At 43.1% G+C, this 14,678-nt stretch overlaps 1 protein-coding gene across 3 annotated transcripts in view; it reads right to left on the minus strand.

Moving 5' to 3' along the window:
* LOC146987478 (glutamate receptor-interacting protein 2-like) overlaps positions 1 to 14,678 on the minus strand; it is a 187,957-nt gene that overhangs the window by 19,488 nt on the left and 153,791 nt on the right. For 2 of the 3 annotated variants that reach the window (XM_085776701.1, XM_085776702.1), the window contains exons 2-11: positions 12,017 to 12,094; positions 9,981 to 10,116; positions 8,722 to 8,867; positions 8,479 to 8,565; positions 7,838 to 7,913; positions 4,772 to 4,917; positions 3,622 to 3,769; positions 3,363 to 3,532; positions 817 to 972; positions 141 to 293 (exon numbers count right to left, since the gene is read on the minus strand). In XM_085776701.1, coding sequence (XP_085632827.1) covers positions 141 to 293; positions 817 to 972; positions 3,363 to 3,532; positions 3,622 to 3,769; positions 4,772 to 4,917; positions 7,838 to 7,913; positions 8,479 to 8,565; positions 8,722 to 8,867; positions 9,981 to 10,116; positions 12,017 to 12,094 — 1,296 coding nt within the window. The remainder of the gene's footprint in view (positions 1 to 140; positions 294 to 816; positions 973 to 3,362; positions 3,533 to 3,621; positions 3,770 to 4,771; positions 4,918 to 7,837; positions 7,914 to 8,478; positions 8,566 to 8,721; positions 8,868 to 9,980; positions 10,117 to 12,016; positions 12,095 to 14,678) is intronic. The other variant, XM_085776703.1, reaches the window with a different exon arrangement.

Consider the following 14,678-nt stretch of genomic DNA (forward strand, 5'->3'; position numbering starts at 1 on the left):
GGGTATGTAGCCCTACCACTTCCCCCTACCCCTCTGTCCTAACGGGAATTGGGACACCCCTACCCCTACACGTGAACGCGCAAAACGGAGGGGTAGGGGTAAGTGGTAGGGCCAAGGGGGGAAATGGGGTTGGGCCTTACAGGAACTCTTGTGCTCTTTCTTCCTCTGCCGCCGTTTGAGCAGCGAGTTGCGTGGACTCATGGGAACCGTAGGCCGGGGCAGCGTGCTGGAGCTCTGGCTGCTGGGGCCAGAGGTGGTGGTGGAGCCAGGAGAGAAACTGGCAGAGACCAGGGCTGAAAGACAGAGCAGAGGAGGAAGAGGAGGGCGTCCATTTTTACCCACAACACGTAGGAAGCAAAAAAGTTTTCATTCAATTAGGGGTGGGCGATATGACGATATTAGATGGTGAAGGATTAGAGCGTGTAGACGATCTGCCAAAGTGCAGAGATCGTAGGATCGTCTGGGGCTCATTCTATCCAGGTGTGTGTGACCATTGTGACAACTCAGACACACCTGGATTAATCAGGTTGTCCAATAATGTGAGACAGGAAATAAAGGAGCTGCCTTAAATTCAGGAAGTAGTGGAGCTGTGCAGAGAGCCCATTAAAATCTGTTCAGGAAGGCTCAATTTTCGATTTAAGATCGTGATAAAATCGAGATTGTTATTTTATTTTTTTAAAATCGTGACATGATATTTTTGCCATATCGCCCACCCCTACATTCAATGTAAAATCACATCAGTGATGAGGGAAACTGTCGGTGAAGTGTGTGTGTGTGTGTGTGTGTGTGTGTGTGTGTGTGTGTGTGTGTGCCTACACTTGCAGTAATCCAGGTTGTTGATGGTGTTGTTGTTGGACGCGGTCCACGACTTGTTGAGGGTGGAGCTTGTGTTGCACAGAGTGGAGTTTGGAGGGTGACAGTAGTTTACACAGGGATCCCAGGCGTGGGGGTGGTCCGACTTCTGAACCTTCACTGAATCACACACACACACAGCAAAGCCTTTAATCAGGGTGTCTATTAATAAAGCTGTGGCAAACTGACCGCAAGGTCTAATGAGCTGTGTTCAGCTCCTCACAGACACACACAAATACACCCCCTCTCCAACACACACACACACACACACACACACACACACACACACACACACACACACACACACACACACACACACTCATGATTAGAAGAAGAAAGAATGAATTTGGCTTTGTGGAGACAAATGAAGGAGACATTAGATGAGATAGCGACCTTTCCTGCATGTGTGTGTGTGTGTGTGTGTGAGTGAGTGACTTCAAGGACTTTCATAAAATGCCACATCAAACCAAAATAGAACAAAATGGAAGGGTGGGAAAGAAAAAGAGGAGAAGAACAAGAAAACAAGAGAGAGATAAAGGGAGGAAAGATGAGGAAGAGGGGATGTAACGGGCTACAAACCAGCTACATCATCTCCTCCGAGACGAGCCGGACACACCTGACAGAACCAGAACAATCATAGCCAGAATAATAGTAATGGTAATAAAGGCAATGATGAGAAAATGTTATAAGAATAAATGTAAAGTCATAAAAACTAACTCTGTTTATGAGCTTCAGACTCGTTTACACAGATAATTAAACGTCTCAGTTTCATCTCCTGCTGCAACAATAAAACTCAAATCCCTTAAACTCGCCAGTTTACATAGAACAGAACACACAAAACACAGAAAACAAAACACAGAAAACAAAACACAGAACACATAGAACACAGAAAACACACTCTGTGGCTGTGTTCGAAATCATCCACTCACTCACTCCCTCCCTATCCACTACATCATGTACACGATGTAGGGAACGACGGGAGGAGAATTCGGACACTAGACGGTGACTTTCTGGACGTGGTTGCGTCAGCTGATGCGCCAGGTGTTAGCGTGTTAGCATGTTAGCCTACTGCTGTGACGGAAGCAGACGCGCCGAGAATCATGTAAACAAACCATGGACGTATGAAACAAACCGGACACATAAAAATAAAATAATAAAAACCAGACTCTTGCGGGAACATTTGAGGATGTGATTCTGTGTGGTTGTGTTACTCGGACAATAAACTGTTGAAATATCGGAAGTTTGGTTTGGTAAACTGCTGTTGTGTGTCCCGACCGTGAGCCGTTAGCGGCTCTGTGGCTATTAGCTTAGCTCGTCAGATCGTATTTACTACATATTCTACTACAGTTTCTTTATTAGATTGATTTAATGCTGCCTGTTAATGTTGGGATGCTGCTGCCCAACTCCTGCTCCTCGGGCAAACGGAGCCAAGGCAAATACGTCTGAGGAGTTTTTTTGGTAAACTGCCTAAATAAATCGTAGCTAACATGCTAATTAGCTTCCTCTTCTTCTCTGGCAAAACACGTCCGCATTGCATTGTGGGATACGGGAGTAGAAAGTAGTGTACATCGCTTGTTCACTCAATTTCGCGGTGCATTGTGGGTGTTTGTCATCCACTACATAGTAGATAGCTGTGTCCCAATTCAGGGGCTGCAGCCTTCGGAGGACCCAGCCTACGAGGTCTCCGGAGGCAACGGCTTCGGAGGCTCCTCCGTCGGCTGCATCAACGGTCGGTATAGCCTTCAGAGCATTTCCTGATCCGAACGTAAACAACGGCCGAACGTAAACAACGGCCGGACGTTAAACATTTAAAAATGGCGCTTGCAACGGCTCTACCGCTCCTCCACTCCTCACTTTTTTTTTTTTTTTAGAAGTAAAATCAATACAAGGGCAGTTATCATTAATATACTAATAAACAAACCATTGAACAGCAGCCGGGGGGGGGGGGCTTTAGGCTTCAGGCTATTAAGTGAATAGAGAATAAAGAGCACAAGTAATGTGTTTTCATAGCTTATTAAAAGTTGTCACACTCAGATGCTTTGCCTCCGCTCCTCACCTGTGCAGCCAGAGCAGAGCAGAGCTCAGCAGCGGGCAGCCACACCTCCGAGCCGGCCGCAGAGCCGGGTTACCGTGGCTACAGCACAGAGCTGCTCCGTTCGATAGCTAACGGCTAGGTTGCTAATAACAACAACGGTGCAGCAAAGCATCTTGGGATACGGGAGGCCGCGAAGGATAGTAGCGATGCATCCTCCGAATGCAGGGGAAAGGAGGACGCATTTGGAGGCTGCATTTGGAGGAGCCTTCAAATTTAGACGAATTGGGACAGCCTTCGCGCAGCGCTGTGACGTAATTGGCCTTCAAATCCACCCTCCGAAGGATGCAGCCCCTGAATTGGGACACAGCTGATGAAATTAATCGCGGAGAATTCGAACAACACTACAAAATGGCGAAGTGCTCTACATCCGTGATAGGGGGAGATTTCGAACACAGCCCTTGTCACAGTATTGTACCTGTGTCGTGCTGTTTCCCAGCGAGCCGTGTCTGATGGGACGGGAGTATTTCCAGTTTGACCAGCTCTGTGGTGCTGGCTATCAGCTGGGTGGCCTCCAGGACGGAGCAGTGCTCTGTGGACGTCCCGTCGATGGTCAGCAGGTGATCCCCAGCATGCAACGCTCCACATCTGGTCCACACGGAGGAGGAAGTCAATCAGTGTCTGTCTGCGTCAGTGTGTGTGTGTGTGTGTGTGTGTGTGTGAGTCAATGTGTGTACCTGTCCACCACGCTGCCAGGTTTCACGCGGTCGATGACGATGACTTGCTTGTTGCGATGATTGGCTGATGTCAGCGTGATGCCAAGCGTTGCCCCCGGCGACTTGGCAATCTCTACCAAAAGTGGGCCGGACGCGTTGGCAACTGTGTCTGTTTGGACGACAACCTTTTAACCTTCCAGCCTCAACATTAATAATGTGCCTGTCAGACCAACTTCAGGGAAAAATAAAATCTGCAATTTGCTGTCTTGCATGGTTGAATGTTAAGAACAGATTACTGCCTCAGTAGCAGCTGTTATTAGAAGACTGTCTGTGACCAAATTGCCAAGGGTTCTATACAAACGTTTGTCTTTCAGTTCGGATGAACATTGTTACACAACAAGACATCATGCTACGGAGGGTAAATTCACCTTACCCAAAGTGAAAACAAACAAGATGAAAAGTACGGTAATGTTTAGGGCCGTGGTGATATGGAATGCTCTGCCAGGACATATTATCCAAGAACAGAACAAATACAGATTTAAAGAGCTATTGAAAGATTTAGTCAAACAGCCTCTATCTAGCTGAAGCTATTACAATCAATTAGTGTTTGTGATGATTTACTTGAAATATCTTCAGTCTGCTTGTGAATTGGGAACTGTTTCTGTAAGTTAAGGTAATTATGAGGAACGTATGTTTTTGAACATCTGATTATTTCACAACTATGGTTAATAGCTACACTGTGGAAATGAATAAGGTCCAGTAATATGTATATGTTGTTTGTATTGTTTATGTATTGTTGTTTTGTCTTGTTTTGTCCTGTAGATCGGTGTGAGTTGGTGTGGTTATGGATGTTGTTATTGTGTTTATGGTGTGAATGATGTGTTTTTGTATTTATCGATTGCAACGGACAGTTCATCTGTGAAGGTCGACTCCAGGAAGAACAGCGATGGCCTTTGCCAAAGCTAATGGAGATCTGAATATAAATGAAATGAAATGAAATGCATTCTGGGAGAGTTAAACTGAGCCGCTCAGCCTGAGACAGCAGAAAATGTCAACACGTCACCATGACCCGTTTTCTTATTTCACTGGCATTTAAGAAACGTGTGTGTGTGTGTGTGTGTGTGTGTGTGTGTGTGTGTGTGTGTGTGTGTGTGTGTGTGTCGCTGCTCACCCATGATGGTGACGTCGTATTCGATCTGGAACAGGGCTTCCTGTCCACACTGGGCCAACACGATGAGGGCGTCGTTGTGGGTGGCGTTGTGCAGTGGGACACCGTCCACGCTGAGGAGGCGGTCGCCAGGACGCAGCGTGCCCTCCCTGAACACACACACACACACACACACACACACACACACACACACACACACACACACACACACACACACACACATGTGCTAATGTTAGCTAACCTGCTGTTACACATATTATCTGATGCCAGTGACGACTCGATGCATTTCATGTGCAGTTCCTGTGTTGTCCAGCAGTGGACACCAGTCTCCAGGTTATCACAGTTTGACAGATTTTGAAAACTAGTTCAACAATTTTGTATGTAATGACTCAAGCAATGAAATGAGGACTCTTAGTTTTATAGGGAAAGATTATTCAGCGTTCAAAAGTATAGTTCATTTTGACTGACATGACATAAACAAATGATAATGGGTAACACTTTATTTTAAGGGGTCCTTGTTCCTGTGTATCTACCTAATTAATTACAGTGTAATTACCTATGTAACCGTATGTAATAACATGTACTTACATTGTAAATACATAGTGTATTTTGGTGTACTTACAGGTCCTTGTTACACTTGTAATAGAATGCTTGTGCAAAGAGAGAGGCCACTTTGGCATTTCTTATTACAAGTGTAACAAGGACCTGTAAGTACACCAAAATACACTATGTATTTACAATGTAAGTACATGTTATTACATACGGTTACATAGGTAATTACACTGTAATTAATTAGGTAGATACACAGGAACAAGGACCCCTTAAAATAAAGTGCTACCTGATAAGGTTCTAAAACAGCAGAGAATTGTATGAGAGCAACTGATACATGTCCAAAAAGCATTTGCAATTTGTTCAGAGGAAGGAGAAACTGCTACTATGATGTGGACAAATGACTACATGAACTAATAGTTACAGTATGAGAACTTTCATTCTGATCTGAGAACAGCACCAAAGCGATTGAGAAAAAGTAACAGGTATCGTACATCAAGATCAGAATCTGATATATGTCAACACAAATCGAAACACAAAGAAAAGGATCAAATATAAATATTTAAAATATGCTATGTATAAATATTTGTTATTTACACATGTGTATTAAAGGTGTAGAGGTTAAGTTTAGAGCTGTGGTGCATTCACTGTTTCATATACAGTCAATTTCCTGATTAAAGATACAATTCTACGTTTGGCTGTTTTTTAAAATAAAGGATCTCTCTCTCTCTCTTTCTCTCTCACCCACCCTGTCTCTCTTGATTTAAATTTAATTCCCAGTGGGTGAAGCTAAAAATGGTGGCGCTCCTGGGACCGAGTGCTGCTGTGGATTAACTCTTCTTCTCATATTGGCAGATGAATGGGAATAAAGCAGCATGAATATCTCATTGGCTTCTCTGCACTGACCCACATTCTCAGGATGGTTTTCTTTAGGGGGGTGTCGGATCGGCCTCGGGCCAAAATAACTCAATAAGTCAGATAGAATTTAATCCTGGTCTTGTCTTGCTCTGTCGCTTCAATAAAAACCTAATTTCCACTGAATCATCTGTAGGTGAACACACAGGCCAACCAGGACACGGAATCAGAGTGAAACAGCCTGAAAATGGAGTCAGAGCCACGAGATTAAAAATAGCATCTCTCAGTTAGAAAGTGTAACGTCAGCTGATTGAAGCTGGACTGATCAGAGACTTTATTTCTGTGATCTCTTTCTGTCTGAGCAGCAGCAGCAGCAGAGACGAAGCTCTCAGGCGTGGAAACGTCTGTGAGCTTTAAAGGAACAAGTATTAATTGATTATTTACTACGAGTCTCCAGGACAGCTGCAGCTTCAGAGCGATGAATCATCACCTCATAGCTTTAACCTTTCACACCGATGCTTTGACCAGCTTTATAAAACCACAAACAGCGGACCTGTGACCGCAGCTTCTACAACACTTCAACACTGATACAACAACTGACAAATGATAACTGATCAATTCTGAGCATTAACACAGCAGCAAACAGCTGTTCTCTATCATCCTGTTTACACCTGGCATTTACATGCGTCGCGTATTCAGATTGTGTCTGTAATCTGGATGCACAATATGAACAGATAGCATTTACACCTGGCATTAATATGCATATCCAGTGTCCACATCGAGATCCCATTGACACCTGTACTTTCACGTTGTGGTCAAGCACTATACGATTGCAATCCAATCACTGAAAAGGCATGTTACAGTAATGCCAGGTCTAAGGGTGTCAGTGAACACAAAGTCAGTCATGGCGTTCTGAGGCCACGCCCCCTCTGTGTGTGATGTCATCTGAGTGTGGTGGTGTGTGCATGTTAAAGCAGAAGTAAGCGATCCGGTCGTTTTGGCTAATGCTGCGTTCCAGGCAGGCTTTTGAAACCGTAAATTACAGCTTCAAGTCACGACTTACGACTTTGTAGCGTTCCAGGCAACCCGTAACTCGCGTTTCTCCGACCTGTTTTACCTGTGAAAGTCACTATAACGGCCACTCGTAACTTCTGACCCGTGAACTCGTACCAGATCGAACTGGTACGACTTCACAGGTCGGAAAAACACGAGTTACGAGTTGCCCTGAACGCACCATAAGTTCTTGTCAGCCGACGGAGTTAGCAGCCCCCGCCCTCGTCATGGATCTATTGGTCCTCGTCCCTACGTCACCACATTCACGCGCATCCCTTGGCTGCAGACACAGAGAGGACTGCCCCTTTATGCCGTTCTCTCTCCTCATTGGATAAAACTTGTAGGATACAAGGAAAGTTTTCTCCTGGGCTCAGAGCAGAGCAGAGTGACTGACAGACCCGTGTTTCAGTCCAAACACTCTATAGAAGTGATTGCTGTCGGAAGATACAACTATTTAAGACTTAGATTAACACAAAAATATCGCTTACTTCTGCTTTAAGTGCAAGATGTAGAAAGGCCTTGGACAGAAAGATGAGAGCAGAGCTCAAGAGACGGGAATGAGGCAAGATAGTAACAGTCTGTGACAAGTGTGTGTGTGTGTGTCAGAGCCACCTGTCTGCTGGACCTCCAGGCCTCACATAGGTGACCACTAGGGGGCGGGATCTGTGCCAGTCCTCTTGTGCCCCACCTGGAGGAGGAGAAGAACAACCACAGTGGATCAGACAACTTCACATCCTGATCAGCTGTGTCTATCAATCAATCAATCAATCAATCAATCAACCAATTTGTTTATTTCGGGCATGTCAATTTAAATCATCATCATCACACTTCATCTTAGTTCAGATAATACAATACACATGGCCGAAAGGGAAAGCGGGAGAAGCAAAAGCTGATCTAGTCCCGCCCCCGTTACCCACAGAATAAAATCTTTATCATAATCTTTTCTTTTCTTTTTGCTTTTTTTTACATTTTGATATAACATTCTTTTACTTATGACATTTTGACATAACATGTTACAGCAGTAGGTAGTAAACAGAGCTGAAGTTTAGCTCTAGACAGTACATACAGATTACGTGTATGTTTGCACATGTACAAGGCCAACACTGAGGAGCAACAGCAACAACATAAACCACAAAAACATCAACATCATCAACAACAGCAACATTGACAACACAAAACTAAACAATATCAACAACAAATCAACCGCAAAACAAACAAACAAACAAACAAAAAAAACCCTTTCTCTCTCTTACCTCTCATGACAAAACCGAAGCTGCTCCCCTCTTTGTGCAAACAGATGTCGATTGTCTTTGAAATGACCCCTGAGGTGCTGTCAGGTGCTGAGGAGTGGGGGTGGGGGTCGGTGGGGGGGACGGAAAGAGGGACAGAGGGTTTATCATCACGGCTGGAAGTAGAATTATCGACCCAGACGACTCGACTCGACGCCACTGGACCTTTGACTTTACTAACACCAAAGCCACAGTGCCAACACCAACCTGTTGGGGGCAGCTCGTACTCCACCTCCAGCAGGACCCGCTCCCCCACGTTCTTCAGCAGGCTGATGATCTCTTCATGCCGCAGTTTGGTCAGATTGATGCCGTTCACCGACTTGATGTAGTCACCGACGTTAAGCTGGTCGCTCCTGCACAGGGAGAAGAATTTAGAGCATTTATTACATGTTAGACCTGCGGGATCCATGGAACCTTTTCTCCTTGGCCTTCGGATCCATAAGGACTTCTGATCCTGGCTAGTTTTTGTTTAAATATCTATGTGCACTGTTGTCTATGACTACTGTAGCTGTGCACATTTGCATTTGCGTATGTGTATGTATGCGCATATGTCCGTATATGTATATGTACATACATCTGTGTGTGAGAATGTGTGATAGTATGCATGTCATCTTGTTTCTTGCACATGCATTTGTCTTTGTTTCTGTCTCTGCTCTGTGAAGCACTTTGGACGACTGTCACAGGTCTTTTTAACTGTGCTATACAAATAAAAGTGAACTTAGGTCTGGGTACGGTGGCCCTGAGGGCTCAACACACCAGCAACACCACGACATGTGTGTTGCAGTGCTTGACCTTCAGGGCCACCGTAGATGAACTACTATATCAACACTTTGAAAAGTATATATATATATATACTGTATATATACAGCTCTGGAAAAAATGAAGAGACCACTTTGAAATGTTCCTCTGGTTTTACTATTCATAGCTATGTGTTTGAGTAAGATGAACACACTTTTGTTTCATTCTATAACCTACTGACAACATTTCGCCCAAATTGGAAATAAAAAAATAATCATTTAGAGCATTTATTTGTAGAAAATGGCAACAGATCAAAATAACAAAAAGATTCTGGTGTTTTCAGACCTTGTATAATGCAAAAAAAAACGAGTTCATATTCATTTTAAAACAACACAACACTACTTTTTAAAATTAGGAAGAGTTTAGAAATCAAAATTGGTGGAATAATCCCAATTCTTAATCGCAGCAGTGATTTTATTTATTTATTTATAATCTTTCTTCCTCATTAAATATGATTTGGTTCAGGTGATCAGCTCAGTAGAGTGAGGTGCTTGTGTTGGAGTTCAACAGACACTGGAATCGATGTAGAGAAGCTGATTTATTAAGAACATTTTGGAGTGGTCTCTTTATTTATTTTTTTCAGAGCTGCATATGTATATATATATATATATATATATATATATATATATATATATAAAACCCTGTTTGTAGGGTCTGGCTCTACCCACCTGGCTGCAAGTCCTCCAGGACGCAGGTTTGATACCCGTGGTTTCCCGTCCTTGTCGGTTCCTCCTGAGATGGTGAGGCCCAGTGTGCTGCCTTCTTTCTTCACCAGCTCCACCATGGTCACCCCCCGCAGAGCTTCTAACCAGAAACACACCCCCACACACACACACACACACACACACACACACATATACACAAACAAACACACACACACACACTCGGACACACAGAGAAATATGTGTTTAGCGTTCTCTGTCCTTAGTCCTAGATTAAAACTAAAAGTGAAAGAGGCTGGAAGTGATGGTCAACAGCTCTTCATACTGCAGGTTAGGGTCAGAGGTTGTGTGTTACCAACTCACAGACATGGGAACATGAATGAGACACAAACTGATGTGAGTTAAGAGGGTTGAGCTGATGCTCAGTGACTGATGCTGAGGAGATCCCTCCTCCTGCTGTTCAGTCAGTGATTCTGCTGTTGGTCTGGATGATTTTCTTCTTTCTTCAGGTTCATTATTATGAATATTATGGTGAAACAAACAGTTGTTTTCATTTAGCATCAACTGAAGCAGTGGCAGCTTCAGCAGCAACTTCAGCAGCAGGAGTGAAGGTCACATCAGGTACAGTAGAAGCTCAGTGTGCACACACATACACACACAGGTGAGAAAAGGCTTCCGCACTGCAAAAACCCAAAATCTTTCCAAGAATATTTGTCTTATTTCTTGTCAAAATGTCTAATTTCTAGTCAAAACTAATCTCTTTCCACCTAAAATAAGACTCATCACCTAAAAATTAACTTGTTTTTAGATCATTTTCATTTGTTTCAAACAAATTTTCACTTGAAATAAGTAGAAAAATCTGCCAGTGAGAGCAGGTTTTTTGTGCTTGTAATAAGAAAGAAAAACTTGCTCCATTATCAGATTATTTCTAGTGAAAATCTGCTTGAAAGAAGTAAAAAGTGTCCAAAAAAAAGCAACTTTTTATGTGATGGGTCTTATTTTAAGTAGAATGAGATTTGTTTTGACTAGAAATAAGACAAATGTTCTTGGTAAGATTTTGAGTTTTTGCAGTGCGTGAGATAGATTATGTAAATTCTCTGGGAGACACTCAGGATCACTGAGATGCTTCACACCACAGTTATCTCTGGTGGGTATTACCACACACACACACACACACACACATAGTACAAAGACAGAAAGAGTACGATCAGTGAGTGTGTGCGAACATTTAATGAAACTCAGATGGGAACGGGTGAAAGACACAGAGAGAAGACAAGGACACATCCAATAACACATACTAGTCTACTTGCCAGCCCATAGGGCCCCATTGTGAACCCGGAAATGTTGAGTACCCCAAAGTTTTATGTTAGAAATATATAGTATGGATCCCCAGTATTCAGAAACTGCCGGATGCTAACTTATATGTATTGGGCAATTAGCATAACAGACATAATTAGCATAAATTAGCATAATTGCCTATATGGGCAATATTTCAACAAAATTGACTTGGCTGATCTGGGCAATATTGGAGTGGTTTTAGGGGTTATTGATGATGCTGAATCCATTTCTGACATTTTCAAAATTCAAAATGGCTGTCTAAACCGGAATTGACCAGATTTTAACCGCCAGTGGGTCGATTTTGATGGATTTCAAATCTGGTCACTTCCGGTTTAGACAGCCATTTTGAATTTTGAAAATGTCAGAAATGGATTCAGCATCATCAATAACCCCTAAAACCACTCCAATATTGCCCAGATCAGCCAAGTCAATTTTGTTGAAATATTGCCCATATAGGCAATTATGCTAATTTATGCTAATTGCCCAATTTATATAAGTTAGCATCCGGCAGTTTCTGAATACTGGGGACCCATACTATATATTTCTAACATAAAACTTTAGGGTACTCAACATTTCCGGGAACTCATTGTTGGCAAGTAGACTATACAGACAGACAAGCACAGGCACGCGCGCGCACACACTCACACACACACACACAGAGCTGCGTTGTAGTACAGATGCTGAAGACAGTCAGACAGGTGTACCTGGTATGCTGTGTCTCCTCGAGGACATGGTTGGCTCTGGTCCGGAGATGTCCTTGGTTTTTCCGTACGGCCCGTCATCTGTGGAGACGAGAGACAAATATCTTATCAGGGGCTGCCTTTTGTTAGAGCTGCCAGTGAACGCCTCATAAACAGACCCCCCCCCTCTCTTTCAGTCTGCTGGTGGTGGTGGGGATGACAGTTACTGCAGAGGTGTCGTTAAGTTATATAATGGTGATGCCCACCTCCCACGGCACCGAGGCCTCGAACATAAACTCTGTCAGATTCCAGATAAATACTATAATATAGTTACAGTAATATTTACACTACAGTGAGTTCCAGCTAAACCGGTTTAAACCAGCTCATCATCATTCAACAGCAGAGTTTCATGTTTGCCATGATTCGTGTCCTGAGCTCAGCGTGCTGATTCTGCTCCACCACTGAGACTCAGACCGAGCAGCAGCAGCAGCAGCAGCAGCAGCCGTCAGCGAGGGTGCAGCTGTAGGCGGGGGTCAGGCTAAAAAAAAAAACTTAAACTTCACCTCCATGTAGGGATGTCACAATTACTTGTTTTCACAATTAATCGCGGTATTAAACACTGCAATTAATTGATCGCAAAGATTCCTAAATACCGTCACTTTGCAAAAAAAGATTATGTATGAACCGTGTCGGCAGATGTTTAGTTTAGTTTAGTTTATTTAGATCCCCATTAGCTTTTGCCACGCAGCAGCTATTCTTCCTGGGGTCTTTCCATCATAATAAATGACAAATACAAACCATTAACACACAACACATTAATACATAAAACAGAAAATACATACAGAAAACACATACTCAATACAAAAACAAAACATCCAAGACAAACACTTAACATATGTTACCCGCTCCTACATTGAATCACTACACAACAAGGATACCAGGACCCAATTTACAAATAGGCTACTAATGGTCAAAATTGCGATCAAAATAATAATCTCTTAGTTTCATTTTAAAACTAATCATGTTTCTTTGTTGTATAACATAATTCGGTCGGGCATTCCACTCCTTCATAGCTCGATATAACACTGTACCTTGAGAGAGTGCGACTTGGTGTGACGCCAAAGTAAAGGTGAATGCACAGATACTGGTCCATTCACCTAACGTAACATTGAATTAGTAGGAATTTAAATGCTAGAGTGTCATTTGTAATTTAAAAAAAAGATTAAAATTAACTTAAACATTTGGTCTCGATGACAATTAATGACTTGAATATTTCAAACACTTCCCCTGGTGGATTAATAATTGGTCATATTTTAATAGATATTTAAAATATTTTATAATTAGTAATGTATATTTGAACTATATTTGATTTTACACATTAATAGTGTTGTGAAATTAATGAATGCATAATAATCGTGATAATCGTAACACTGTGATTATTTCTCTGACAATAATCGTACCAAAAAAATCTATTATCGTGACATCCCTACCTCCATGTGTTGGTGTCAGTGGAAGAGCCAGGGTCGAGCTGACCTCATCACGGCTGCTGCTACAGTACACGCACCTACAACTGCACCTCCACCTGCAAATACACCTACACCCACACCTCTGCCTACACCAACACTTCACCTACACCTGCACCTGCAAATACACCAACACTTCACCTACACCTGCAATTCTTTTTTCAAATAATAAATCATGTTTCAGACGTAAATCCAGTACGACTTCCGCACCTCTGCTCCGCGAGGTGTCACTGTACTGCTGCCTCAGACAGTGTGTTGTACATGCAAATATGTTGTTGTAACTTGCACTTGTATAAAATGGCATGGATAATTTGAATTACATTGTTTTGACTCAGTTTGTCCCAAGAATTATCACTATCATCTGATGTACATACAACTCGGATTTTAAGATGCATAATGCCTTTTACATTTTTCAGTGAACTATGTAGAATATCGTAGAATATCGCAATATATCGCAAAATTTGGATATTGCAATATCGTATCGTATCGTGACTCAAGTATCGTGATGCGTATCGCATCGTGAGGTCCTTGGCAATACCCACCCCTAATTCTACAATCTGTATTCAGCACACAGACACATACACAGCTGCAGCAAGAGTAAGGAGTGTGAGTGTGGTTGTGCGTGCGTGCGTGTGTGTGTGTGTGTGTCATGGCTGATGGTTTTGTCTGTCTGTGTTAGTAATCCTCCACCTGCGAGAATGTCCTGAGTTTCAAACAGACAGTGAACACCTCCTGGGGAAAGTAGGCGGAGCCAGTTTACTCAAAACTTTTGGAGCTGATGGTCAGTGAGAGGAAAGTAGAGCCTCAGGCCCAGAACAGCCTCACTGTTACACAAGCACACACCACTCCTCAGCAGGACGTGTGTGTGTGTGTGTGTGTGTGTGCCTGTGTGTGTGTGCCTGTGTGTGCGCACTGTCAGGATAAAGACCGTGGACAGGCTTCGGGCTCCTGGCAGACTGAACCTGGGTTTGATCTGTCAACCAATCACATGTCAGACGACCTTTGACCCCGCCTACATCAAAACCCTTCTTATCGTGAACCAGGGATCTGCACGGTTACCCGAGTACCCGGTTACCTGAGTACCCAGGTACCCGAGTAGGCAATCTACTATCCGGTTATGAATTTATTACCCGGTTAACCTAGGATTAAAAAAACGTTATCTC

This window comes from Trachurus japonicus, chromosome 5, assembly GCF_045865225.1.
Source record: "Trachurus japonicus isolate A0001 chromosome 5, Traja_1.0".
Classification (NCBI taxonomy): domain Eukaryota; kingdom Metazoa; phylum Chordata; class Actinopteri; order Carangiformes; family Carangidae; genus Trachurus; species Trachurus japonicus.